This window comes from Gracilinanus agilis, chromosome 3, assembly GCF_016433145.1.
Source record: "Gracilinanus agilis isolate LMUSP501 chromosome 3, AgileGrace, whole genome shotgun sequence".
Lineage (NCBI taxonomy): Eukaryota > Metazoa > Chordata > Mammalia > Didelphimorphia > Didelphidae > Gracilinanus > Gracilinanus agilis.
Genome location: NC_058132.1, coordinates 421471251 through 421485484, shown reverse-complemented (window position 1 = coordinate 421485484; position 14234 = coordinate 421471251). Strand labels below are relative to the sequence as shown.

The 14234-nt window shown below is 35.3% G+C and overlaps 1 protein-coding gene across 1 annotated transcript in view; it reads right to left on the bottom strand.

Annotated features, from left to right (window-relative positions):
• GRIK1 (glutamate ionotropic receptor kainate type subunit 1) overlaps positions 1 to 14234 on the bottom strand; it is a 104321-nt gene that overhangs the window by 59169 nt on the left and 30918 nt on the right. Inside the window, exons 4-7 of the mRNA XM_044670300.1 lie at positions 12512 to 12565; positions 9197 to 9370; positions 5503 to 5646; positions 417 to 524 (exon numbers count right to left, since the gene is read on the bottom strand). Of these exons, the coding sequence (XP_044526235.1) occupies positions 417 to 524; positions 5503 to 5646; positions 9197 to 9370; positions 12512 to 12565 (480 nt within the window). The remainder of the gene's footprint in view (positions 1 to 416; positions 525 to 5502; positions 5647 to 9196; positions 9371 to 12511; positions 12566 to 14234) is intronic.

The window sequence follows — 14234 nt, the reverse complement described above, 5'->3', positions numbered from 1 at the left end:
TTCGGGGGGGGGTAGGGGGGGGTTGAAGGGGAAAGGTGGAGCATGAATCATGTAACCATGTTAAAAATGAATATTAATAAATGGTAAAAAAAACAAAACATAATAGTATTAATTCTCTCTTCATATTTCTTTCCTCTATCTACCTTGACTTCTAAATGTAGGTAAAAAAAAATCTTAATCTTCTGGATGTCATCCTATTTTCAAATTAAACTTCTGTTATTTTATGATTCCTTAAAGTCTCATTTAGTTTCTCAGACCAATACTTTTCAAGTTTCTACTTAACATATCTCTATCCCTTGTGAAGATTGAGAGGAAAAAATTAATAAAACTGGACATACATAAATAACTTGGACTTGCAATTTAGGACTTGCAAGGATTTTTGAATCCTTGAGAAAATATTGTACCAAATCATTTACCTTTTTTGTCCCTTCCTCCTTGAGACTAATAATGTCCAAATCAAAATCCTTCCTTAAGCCATCTGTTTTATTGAAGGTGATCCGCCCAGTCAAACCATCCAATTGTGCCTAAGAGTAAACAGAATACAGTGTTATTTCTAGACACTTTTATAATTATGCTAATCAAAAATTCAGAGAAATCAGACAAGCAAAATAGTTTTGAAAACAACATGTAGAATTTATTAATATTTTTTTCTTCAAACCAAATGGTATGAAATAGAGATACACAGTTTCATAAAGTTTCCTCAGTTTGTATTCCATTGTGTATGGCAATGCTCTTTGTTGCTGTTTAAATTCAGAATATTCAGCTTCTCCCAGAAAGGGGAATCCCCAAATATCATATCTCCAAAATATTTCCTAAGCACATAGTGGAAAGAACATTTTAAATTTGGATGCTAAGCAAGAATGGACTGGTAAATATTTAACAACTGGCTCTCTGTGGAAGGAAAATGTGCCTAACACAAATTTAATCTGCGTTATTAGTATTTTCTCTATCACTTAAATCTAGTAAGCAACAAAATTATAAATGAAATCTAATTTGTAGTGTTTTGGGGGGTTTGTGTGTGTGTGTGTGTGTATTTTTTTTTGGCTAGGTATAAATGCTCACACTGAAAATTTAAAAATTAGGTCTTGGGAATCTGGTCCAGTTTGTTCAAGTATACATTTGTTTCTAAGCCTCTCTCAAACACTAATTAACTAAATTTCAGCTACATACTCAGGTAACTTCAACAGTTCTCCCTTTTTTTGTCTGTAAAATGGAGTTAAAACTATTGAAACTTTAAAGATGTCTCTTAAATCTATAGTTTTATAAATATTTATTTTATAGTCAGTGAGCACTTGTATATTTAGCACTTCATTAAGTGCTTTTATCAGGGTTATATAAATATTAACACAATCCCTCAAGCTGTTTATAATCTAGTTAGGGAAACAAAACTAATGAACATAGATTGTAGAACTTTGGAGCTGGAAAGGATCTTAGAGATTAACTAATGCCACTTCTTAATTTTACAGTTGAGGAAAATAAGGTCTAAATATATTACAAGTGGCAGAATGAAAAGTAGAATTCAAGTCTTCTGCTTCACAATACAACGTTTCTCCTACTATATATTATATGACTTCTTGAAAAAAAATTGAACAATATGATACATAATTAAAAGTATGTTTTGTGCCAATGACTTTAAATGGTGGTGGTAACAAAATAAAAGAGATAAGTGAGAGCTGAAATAGACAAGAGTTTCATGGGATTTTGGCTGCGTTTGAAGGATGGGTAGGATTTAGATAGTTTATGAAAACACACATGGTTCCTATTGTAGCCCACCTTTTGAGTTATACTCAGAAAACAGTAAAGGCTTTAAATACTAACCTGTGTTTCTCAAAAACCAACCTTTCTAAGTATGGAGCTACCAAACTTCTTGAATGATTTTTTTTATAACTAATTAAGATTATCTAGTAAGGTATGGAATTTTGATAACTAATGTAAGATTATCTAGTAAGGTATGGCTCCAATAATATTAGAATCAAAGATCCTTGAAGAAAGGTAAGTCTCCTTCAGTGGATTCAGAACATGTCTGTTTATTTTTATGTACAAATCTTTTGTTTTACTGTTTTCATCTATGAGTTTTGAAAGGTTTGATAAGTATATATTTCTTCCCATGGTATTTTTTTTATTCTTCTTTTAAGGTGATCAAGGGAAAAAGAAAACAAAAAATAATTCTAAGATTTTATAGCAGTTCTTTTTGTGATGACAAAGAAATGGAAACTGAAGGGATTTGGGGAATGGCTGAGCAAATTATGGTATATGATTGTAATGGAATACTATTGTGCTGTAAGAGATGACAAACAAGATGATCCCCCAAATACCTGTAGTATTCTTCATTTATTATGAATTTAACATATACTTTTCATTTGTGGTATGTTTTCTCCTTGTCCCTTGGTTGTATTATTCCCTTCAATATATCCTTCCACATACAAAGTGAGAAGAAAAGAAGATTCTTTTGCTCGAAGGGGCGTTCGTGTATTTCCCATTGAAACATCAACTATTAATTGTTCAATTAATCTAAAAACTTTTTATTGAAATTGCAAAGGAAAATATAATATTTATGTAATATTATACCAATGAACTACAATTACACTCTTCTGGTAATGAAGAATATCCATATGAAGAGAGAACATATGCTTAAAATTTCAGGGTATACATAAAGGGAATAAATAAAGCATACAAATAGGGAACAGATGGACTGGCAACACACAGTCATGAAACTGTAGACCAGTGACCTCTGTCTCAGGAATATAAAAATTTCTTGATGAGGTAGCTCCTGTTGAACACATTTTTTTCTTAGTTAGGCTGAACTGATCCATGCTTTCCTTGACTAACAGCCTACTGAGAGCAATGGCTTAGCCAGAGTAATTAATCTCCTAGTTGTTTCTCTGATTTTCTGCTTCTAAGCTGTTTCTCAGATCAGCTGAACTTATTCTTTGACTGGACTATAGCTTATAGCATTTCCAGTTTCATTCTTAGCTAATAACTTCAGCTGAAGTAACATCATGCTCTTTTAGGAAGAGGCATTAACTTTTTTCCTAAGTTGGTAATAGCCCTTTTAACTCTGCTTTTTTTTAGGATTCCACTTCCTCTTCTTAGCAACAAGTGGCAATGCAGAGAAAATATCTTGTCTTCTAATTTCATTAGCAACTCATAATATCAGAATATATTATCTCTATTCCTTCTGATTCTTCTTAGCAGCACAAATGATAGAAACACTCTAAGCTTTCTTTGGCCAGTGAACCTGCCCCATAACAAATATTTATAGTCTGTTTTTGAAACAGTTATAAATTTTACTTTTCTTTTTTTTACCTTTTTCTCTATAATCTTTCTTGATTCAGAATCTGGACCCTCTCTCCAAAAGATCCCACTTTATCTTCTTGTTAGAAATATTAATTAGGTAAATAATATTTATCCCACATTCAAAATAATTCTCATTTCTATATTCCTTTAGTTATTAATCCCAAAGTTGCTCCATTTCTTCAATTATTATACAGATCACCTAAATAGATTATGTCCTTCATCTGTAGTTTGTCAAGTGAAAGTAATAACTGTTACCATACACTAAGTCAAATGTAACCAAGTAACTATTTCTCTTGGCATTCTCAAGCAGATCTATGCCTTCAACAAGAGAACTGTCAAGAAAGCCTTAACTCAGCAATTGCTTTTCTCAGAAGCCGACCTGCTTTAGACAAGTGATATCCCTCATGTACACTTGACAACTCCCTACATATTCCTTGGCTGAGAAGTTCCAAAATATATAGATTTCTGATTTGCCCCAAACTCTAGCATATACTCAAAGAAGTCTGGTTGGATCACCAGAAATTTCCATCTCATAACAACAAAAATCAAGTTGGAGTCAAAGAGGCCTTGAAGATCTGGATGATGGTTTCGAGAGTCTTCTGAAAATGACTGATTTATAATTTTTCCAGAATTTCAGATTGCCTAAGTTTACTTGCATTGGAGACACTAGGAACAAATTCTAAAAGTCATTTCTAAAGAGTTCCTAAAACAACTGTCCATTTGGGAGTTTTCAAGTGCTCTTTAAGATTCTTAGACAGAACTTGCGATTATTTGTTAAAAAACAATACAGCTATTATATCATTACGATCAACCCTATGGAATCAGTCCTAGGGAATGTATATGTATAATGCAGGACAGAATAATTAATATATTACTCACTACCTACTGACATCCTCTCCTTGACTAGGTAGGCTTTACTCACTGATCATAATCTTTTGAATTATAAATCGATCCTTGGACTTGTATCTCAAATGAAACAAGGTAGTGGCAAGGAGAAACAGAGATAAGTCGAACTGGAAAATGATTGGGTGCTTGTTTAAACATATTTCAATAAATGACCACAATTAAGTAGAGTACCTCATTTCTGTCACTTAAGGGTTTGCCTTTTGTTGTGGAGAAAAGATAGACAGATAGATTTAAGCATAGAGAGAAAAGTTTTTGTTAAGTAGGATGAGCTGAGCATTCTGGAGAGGCCTGGAATGCAGGGGGATGACACAGAACTTGGGACTTTGGTCAGCTGGTTACCATTGAAGAAGGAGCCTATGGGTTTTGATCTCCCTGAGAAGGCATCATCAGTCTTTATGGGAAGAGCAAACTAGAGCTTGGATTTGCAGCTTGGAGGGTGGACCTTCATTCTGTACCAGTTCACTGTTTTTACCCCACTGGATTTATTGGCTGAATAACAGCTGAGACCCTGAGACACCAGAGAAACAACGCTGGAGGAGTCAGGGATCCAGGAGTGAGATTTCCAAAACCCCTATCCTGCTTGACTCTTGTTGTTACTGAAAGCTTTAGTGTAGAACTCTATTCCCTTGCCCAAATATATGTTACTAGTTTCCCCAGTTAAGGAAACCTGTTACCCACCTTCCTAAATCCTTTACCCTCAATAAACAGTTGTTATTGTTTCCTGTCTAATCTCTTAATCCCTAGCAAGAACCCTAGTTTAGGGAGATGAGTTATTATATTAATCCCAAGCAGGCTGGAGGCTGGTACTCAGATCAACTTGATTTAACTGCCATTCCTCTATCTAGGAAAGTGGTTCCCAAACTTTTTTGGCCTACTGCCCCCTTTCCAGAAAAAAAATTGCTTATCCCCCTGGAAATTAATTTTTTAAAAATTTTAATAGCAATTAATAGGAAAGATAAATGCACCTGTGGCCATCACCACCCCCCTGGATCACTGCAGCACCCACCAGAGGGTGGTAGCACCCACTTTGGAAATCACTGATCTAGGTGTTACCCATTTTCTCAAGTCCTTGCTCATTTTTAAGGGCTGGGTTAGTGTATGGTAATTACCTCTAGATATATTTACTGGGTTTATTTTAATTAAGTTACCCTAAAACAGTGAACCAAGAGGTGGCAGTTTGAATCATCCTTTCTTCACTTTACAAATAACATGTTGACTCATAGAGGAAGAGTCATTGGATTTATGTAGTATAAAGGTAAGGAAAGAATGAAAAAGGAATAATAAGGCAGCAAGATTTACCTCTTTGATCAAATTAATAAATCTGTGTCCAAAGCGCCATGGTTTATGGCGGTGACACTGCAGGGAGCTGATAGTCATTTGAGAAGCTTGGTGAGAGGCTATAGCCACCGCATACACAGCATCATACATCAGAGCTGCTTCGGTCTGCAGGGAGAAAATACATGTACTTTCATTTCCACATTTACTTATCTTTGATCTCCTTAGTTTCTCAGTCCTTTTGATTTTTGAAGCCTTTTATTTATTCTTGTGATACTTTTTTCCATTTGGTGTTTTTTGAGGGTAATGACTAGTTAATTTTTTTTTTCATATCCCCAATGCTTAGTACAGGATGTGATGTAATTAATAAGTTATAATATACATATATATAATAAGCAATTAATAATTCTTGACTGATTAGGTGATTTATTTCGTACTCTGATATCACAAAATGGTGGTGGGGACTGAATTCCTACAGGCTATTCCAGAAAAGCATAAGCTTTGTGAGGTTATATCCATTGGAAAGGTATCACAAATTGACCAAGTTGGCTCTGTGAGGACTAGCTCAGTAAAATATAATATGGAAAATTCCATCATCCATAGATTGACCCCTTAGTGATGAATTCCTTGTCTATGGAAACCCATGAAACAAAGAAAAGTGAAAGCATAGCCTTCAACTCTATGGGATCATCTGCATCCATCTGTGAGGATGATATAGGGTTCACATGGTCTAGATCATCTATTAAAACTGTAGTTATTCCAAGTACGAAACTTCTATGCATTAACTAGTCAATTGTCTTACTGTCTGAAAAACTGGGCCATACCAATATGTCTTTTGACATATGATGTTAAGTGAGGGAGAGTTAAATAAAACTGTCAACCTCACTGTCTCTTTTGGAGTCATCTAAGTCCCATAGCAAGACAAAAGTCAAGATGACTAGTGATGGCTAGGGATGACCTTGGCTTCTTTGCTATCTAACTAATCTCTAAGTACTCTACAGCAGCAAATTGGTCCCATCCATCCCTTTTGCCCAGGAAAGTCTTTACATTCCTGGGATAGACAACCGCCTAATTCACCAACATGTTTGAGGCCTGTTAGTTATCCTCAATGTGGTTTAGCTTGTCTGCTGAGATGGTTTACTGGGCTTTGGCCACTGCACATGCTACAACTTCTTGAAGTCACAGGTGAGAGCTGATGGCGAGTGGGATGCCTGAGGAGCCTAGATAAGGTACTAGCCTTTTCTGCACACTCTATACACCCCTTATAGGACAAGTAGGTAGTGCAGTAGATAGAATACCAGATCTGGAGTTAGGAAGACTCATCTTCCTCAGTTCAAATATGGCCTCAGTTACTAGCTATGTGACCCTAGGCAAGTCACTTAACTTTGTTGCCCCAGTTTCCTCATGTATAAAATGAACTGGAGAAGGAAATGGCAAAACCATTCCATTATCTTTGCCAAGAAAACCTGAAATAGGGCCATGAAGAGTCAGACATAACTAAAATGACTGAACAACAACAACACAATGGAGAAGGCCTTAAACTATTAACACTTAATCAATACTGATTTAATTGATAAATTAAATTAATTGATTTAATTTTTCTCTCTTTTATTAACAGAAGCATTTAGGAATATAAATTTTACATAGTTTTAGCTGAACCCCATAAAGTTGTGATATGGCATCTCATTGTTTCTATTATTTGTTCTTGATCCTTCAATTTTTTATAATTGTTATTAACCACCAGTTAATTTTATTTTTTCCTAAAAGTCCTTTCCTGAATATATTTTTCTTGAATTATCATAAATAAAAATGTGTTTAGTATTTCTATTTTTTTAAAAATTTGTTTGTGAGGTTTTAATGCCACAATATACAGTCAATTTATGTTATTGCAATGCACTGATATGCTATATAAAATCTTTTTTCCGCACTCAGTAATTGCCAGAAATCTATCACCTCCAATTTTTCTAAAGTTATATTCAAACCCACAACTTGTTTCTTTTTTAATATATGATTTTGTTAGACTTGTCTGTGTCTGAAAAGAGGTTACATTTTGAGATCCTCCATTAGAGTTTTAATGTCTTTCTTACTACAATTAATTGTTTTCCTTCATATGCTATGCATATTTATCAAAGATTCATATTGATTTATAATCTATGGTACCTTTAAGATTAATGTATTAATTAAAAAATAGTCATATCTATTTTTACAATAGGCATATAAAATCTCCTCACAACACTGCCCCTGCTTTACCAAAAAAACCAAAACAACCCAACAGCTACTAATTTTATGTATTCGTTCTATGGGGGTTTTTTGTTTTCAATTTTTGAGTTTTTAATTAGAGGTTTTAATTTGTTGGTTTCTAGTTTTTTTAGTTGCATAACCAATTCATTAATTGGCTCTTTTTCTTTTCTTGATGAAAATGTTGAAATATATTTTCTTCTAAGTATTGTTTTGTCTGCACCCCACAGCTTTTAATATGTTCTCTCATTGTTATCATTATCATTGATGAAATTATTATTTCTGTTATTTGTTATTTGACCCACCAGTTCTTTAAGATTAAATTGTTTAGTCTCTGATTAGTCTTTAATCTTCGCTTCAAAGGTCCTTTCTCAAATATAATTTTATTGCATCATGATCTGACATACTGTGTTTGCTATTTCTTTGTTTTTGAGGTAGTTGTTTCCTAGTACTTGGCCAGTTTCTGTGAAGGCATCATGCAAAGCTATGAAGGAAGTGTACTCCTTTTTATTCCAATTTTCAGTATTCTCCAGAGGTCTATCACATTTAACTTTTCTGGAATTCTAGTCAGGTGTTGAATTTATTTTTTGTTTTGATCTGAGAGGAATAAATTAAGGTACCTCACTATTATACTTTTCCTGGAAGGACTGAATGAGAACAACTTGTTCCAGTGACCTTGAAGGTAGAAGCAGGTGCTATGGAGTGCTTAGAGCCAAGGTCATCCACTGCATCCTGAGCAAAAAGTCATCTTGACTTTTGTCTTGTCACTGAATTTTGATGACTCTGCAAGAGATAATGAGGCCAACATTTTTAAGAAGCTTTGCCTCACTTAACTCCAGTTTATGTATGAGTCAAAAAATATTACCAGTGATGCCATTTTGGTTTCCTTCAAGTACAAAGGACAACTACCATCTCTGGGAAAAACTGACATGGTTCACTTTTTAACTTTCTTTTAAATATTGTCCCTATTTTGATTCCCACTTCATCTTCACTTGAGTAACACTCTCACTCTTAACAGCTTCTCTAGAAGGTAAAGTTCTAACAGAAAGCTAAATGGAGAAATTTTAGAGTGACATCACTTATGGTCTTTAAATACGACCTTAAAAGATACTTGATTGCCTTCTTCATTTCAAAACAAATAGGGGGAGATTATTTCTCCTACATGCTTTAAGAAATAATATGGAGGGGGCAGCTGGGTAGCTCAGTGGATTGAGAGCCAGGCCTAGAGATAGGAGGTCCTAGGTTCAAGTCTGACCTCAGACACTTCCCAGATGTGTGACCCTGGGCAAGTCACTTAACCCCCATTGCCTAGCCCTTACCACTCTTCTACCTTAGAGCCAATACACAGTATTGTCCAAGACGGAAGGTAAGGGTTTTAAAAAAAAAGAAATAATATGGAATATGTCAATCATCCCCCTTTATAAACCTTTTGAATAAATCTCATTTTGAAAATGGTCAAAAAGCCAATTATGGTACTTACTGTCATCAAGCCATTCAATAAACCTATTTCTGACTTGGGTAGAGCTTGCAGTCTTTCCATTGACCACTTTTCAATAACTGATGAAACTTGAGGATTATCAATGTTAAGTAGCCGAAATCCAGTCATATTTACTCCACTGTATCTGTAGATTTCCAAGTCTAGTGCAAAAAAATCCTGTAGTATTTGACAGAATAAATAACTTAGCACATGCAATGAGGAGATTCAAATTAAACAGTAATGGTTTTTTTTTACCTATTTCATTTCTTAAAATAAAGGTAAATTTCCTATCCCCATTTTTACTACTTTGGTAGGCAAACTCCACAGAAATATGCAGTTTTTATCTATTTTTTTCTGCTGTCATGGTTATGACAAACCATGATCTGGGAATATCAGGGAAATCTGACTGCCAGCATCAAATATGCTCTGCAGAATACAGCAATAAACTCCAAGACATTAAAGAGCATTATAACTTTATTACTTATAGGCTCCATTCATACATTCACAAAATATTAGAATTTGGAATACCTGTAGAGATCATCTGTTCCAATTTCCTCATTTTAGAGAGGAGCACACAACTGAAGTCTAGAGAGATAAAATGATTTCCCCATAGTCATTCAGCTAGAAGTAGTAACATAGATCAATTTTCTATACTTGGAATGCAATTCTCCTTCTACATGTTGCTTTGTTAAGGAAATTATAGGATAATTGGATGACTACTTCATAACTTATGATCAGAACTCAAGAAAACATGGATCTTTTCATGTAACTCTCTGGCATATTTAAAATAAACACTATGTCATAAAATTAATTTATGAAAAAGAGCCTCTATCTATGCTTCTAGGGATGAAGGAATAAATCAAAGCATAAAGTTGTATAGGCATACACAGCATCATAATATAATTACTTCCCTCTGAGGCAGCTTGAAGAAGAAAATTATTTCTGGAATAATTCACTTTTTGCAGATACATTTCTAATAACTTAAGGTAAATTATAGTATTTTTATAAATAGTAATTTTATATTGTTAATTTTATTTACTATAATTATATTAATAGCTTTATTTATATATAACTTATTACAAATATCTTTTGTATATATTATTTCTTTAGATCAGCGGTTCCCAAACTTTTTTGGCCTACCACCCCCTTTCCAGAAAAAATATTACTTAGCCCCCTGAAAATTAATTTTTTTTTAAATTTTAATAGCAATTAATAGGAAAGATAAATGCACCTGTGGCCATCACTGCACCCCTGGATTGCTGCAGCACCCACTAGGGGGCAGTAGCACCAACTTTGGGAATCACTGCAGATGATAGGTTTCTAGACCTTGAAGCAAATTTGAGATCGTCTACTCCAACCACCACATTTTTCAGATGAGAAAACTGAAGCCCAGAGAAGCTAAATGTCTTGCTTCTGATTGAATAGTTATGGTTCCACAAATCTTAAGAAAAGCAGGCCTAAGAGTTGAATCTAGAGCCTTTACCTCCAAATCTAATCTCTCTTCCCCTGACCAACTCACCACTCCCCATTTTAGTGATGATAAAAGTAATATACAGAGAGGTTAAATGAGTTGCTCAATGGTAGAATCTTCTTTTTTTATGTGTACTTAGAAATTACATTTCTCAGTTGACAGCAATGCACCTTTTGTTTAGAACATGGATAGTCTAACTTGCCTTCTATTCTCTCTTCACTTTGTTCTAGGTAAAATAACATGTCTCAGGAAAGGAGGTTCTGAGTAATGTGATTGGGTTCAGGCATCACATTTCTGTTAATGGAGTTAATTCTCCTCATTAAAATTCAATTATACTGCAGAAAAAGGCAGCATAACTCCCCACTGATCACTTTTGCCACAATGAGTGGACCACAATAAATCATGCACTCAATTGAATCAGTGGCTTTACATGTCAATAAACAAAATTGACTTATACTTTGAAAAAGAGAAGGGGGATCTTTCATTGAACCTCAGGTGTTTCATAGAATCTGGAAGAGAAGGTAGTGTTGCCTACAATCTTTGAGCAGCAAGAACTGAAAACTGTGAAACTATGAGACATGGAAGGTCAGAGAGACTTAAGGGAAATCTTCTAAGGAGTTTTTCTTGGTTTCCTTCCTATTCTTCTCTCTGGTGGGAAATGGAAATGGAATTAGTGCTCTTTAACTTTCTCCTTAGCTTTTCTCTTGCTGGGAAGAGCAGCAAATAATAGCTAGTTCCTCCACTGTTTTCTGAAAATTGTAAAGTTTGAGTACTTTGGAAATTTGTTTCAATCCTGCTTACAAAAATACTTGTCTTTTACCTTTAGAATTCCTGTTAAGTATATTCATGATCTATTGAAGTTGTTTTTATGTATTTTTATACTTGTTCCTGCTAAATATATCTCCCTTTAATAAAATTATTTCAATTATTGATGATAGGTAATACAGGTAATAGATTGTAATAGTTTTTCTTGAAGGAAATGTGACCACAGTATTTTTAAGTTGAGTATCTTTCATCTCATGGTAAAATAAACAATCATTGGAGGGCGGAGCAAAATACTTCAAAAGGATTCAGAAGTCCAGCCAACTCTTCATTTTCTACAGGCTGAACACTTTAGATTTGACTTCACCATAATGATCCCTTCACTTCATGTTTATGTGTGCTCTTCATTCTCCTTTGGCTAAGGAAAAAGCTAGCTTGACTTACAAACATAGATAATATAAGATAGGCACAGAGAAACATTTACTGGAAAATCTTCCTCCTTATTCCTGACTAGAAATTTGTGAGGGTTGTCTGTGCTCGATGGGAGAGCTGTTTTAAAACTCCACCCTTCTAAGCTCCCTGCCTAAGCAAGTACTTGAAAGTCACACAAAAGCATATTCACAAAGTTCCTAATTCATTTAATAAATCAGTATGTGCAGTTTCAAAATTGAAGTTGTTTTATTGGATCAAATTCCTACATTACACTTGAACATAAGACAAACAAAAGGAAATTCTTATGCTTCCACAGCTTTCTTTAATAGAATTTTCATTTTATTCCCTTCTTAGATCATATACAGAGATACTAGTTTTAACAAATGTTATTTGCTTTCCTTCCTATTCTTCTCCCTGGTAGGAAATGGAAATGGAATTCGTGCTCTTCAACTTTCATAGCTTTTCTCTTGTTAATAACAAAAAGCAAATATTAAGCACTATAGAATTTATAAAAATTTAAGGAAATTAAAGCAAGTATCCTTTTTTCAGTTGCTTTTCTTTTAAATGCTGAAGTAATACTAAACTTACACAGAAGTTACCCTCCATGGATCTTTCTCTCATAGTATGAAATAACTTCCCCAAGTCATTCTTACCAGTGTTGTAAAAAAGTAGTGATAGTATTCAGTCATCATACCCATGAAAAGGATCTATAAAACACAAAGCAATGTCAACAAATTAGAGTAACTCCCAATAAGAGTCCCAGAATTATAAGGGCAGGAACACACAGAAGAGTCAAGGACTTTCATAAAAATACTCCTCATCATTGGCAAAGCTGGAGCTGTTATCCCAAGTGTCTTGATTCTTTCTATTAAACTGTTCAAAAAAGCTGTTAAAAAAAGGACTGTTCAGGAGAGTTCCAGGTTAAGATGGCGGCAGAGTAAGAAGCAGCTCTTAACCTCTCCTGACCGAAACACACAAAACTCCTCAAGGGGACATAAAAACAAGTCCAGACGAACGGAGGAACCTCACAACAGGGCACAGCGTGGAAGGTACGTGGAATCGAGGCATTTCCATGCTATAAAGGGGCGAAACAGCTCTCACTAAATCGCGGGCTGAGCAACCACCCCACCCCCACCCCCTCCACACACAACACCTATAGCACCGAAGCCAGCTAAAAAGAAATAGAGCAAGTTTTGGGGCACCCATCAAGTCATTGGCAGCTCCGGGGCCTGTTCCTGAGAGCAGCAAGATTTGGGAACCCAAAAACCTAACGAACGCACACAAAATCTGAGCGCGGGCTTAGGGCGCAGAGCGTGGGAGCAGAGCTCAGGCGGGCTCAGAGCTCAGGCTCCGAGGAGGCATGGGTGGAGGCAGACACAGCCACAAGCTAAAGCTCTGAAACCCTGAGTGGGGAACCAGCGTGGATGGGTGTACGACTGTGGAAGCAGCGCCCTGAGACTTGTAAAAAAACCTCCGGCAGAGGATCAAGCAAGGGGATCCACCAGGGGGCTTGACCGCGGACAGACCCTAAGCACAAGGATAAACCTGAGAAGCTGCTGGGCTAAGGATGGCTACCCAGTCTCAGGAAGTTCAGAAGAGAAAGATTAACAACAAGAAAAAGAAGTCTTTAACACTCGACAACTTTTACACAGAGAAAATCCAGACAACCAAGCAAACAGAGGAGGAGAACAAACAAGCATCCGTACCCTCCTCAAATAAGGAAAACTCCTCACAAGCTATGGAAGAGTTCAAAACTGAGATTTTGAGGAAAATGGAAGAGATCTGGCAAGAAAATAACAGTTTAAAAGGTAGAATCTTGCAACTGGAAAGTGAGGCTCAGAAACCAAATGAACTGATAAGCAAATTGAACACCAGAAATGACCAGATTGAAAAGGAATACCAGAAGCTTATAGCCAAAAACCAGAAGATTATAGCCGAAAACCAAAAGATCATAGCCAAAAACCGAAAGATTATAGCTGAAAACCAGTTCCTAAAGGCTAGAATTGAGCAGCTAGAAGCTAATGATCTCTCAAGACAACAAGAACAAATAAAACAAAGTCAAAAGACTGAAAAAATAGAAGGAAACATGAAATATCTCAATGAGACAATGACAGACCAAGAAAACCAGTCTAGAAGAGACAATTTGAGAATAATTGGTCTTCCAGAAAAATCAGAAATCAATAGAAACCTGGACTCCATACTAACAGAAATAATTCAGCAAAATTGCCCTGAAGTCCTACAACAAGAGGGCAATATAGACATTGAAAGGATTCATAGAACACCTGCGACATTCGATCCAGAAAAGAAAACACCCAGAAATATAATTGCCAAATTCAAGAGTTTCCAAGCAAAAGAAAGAATCTTACAAGAAGCCAG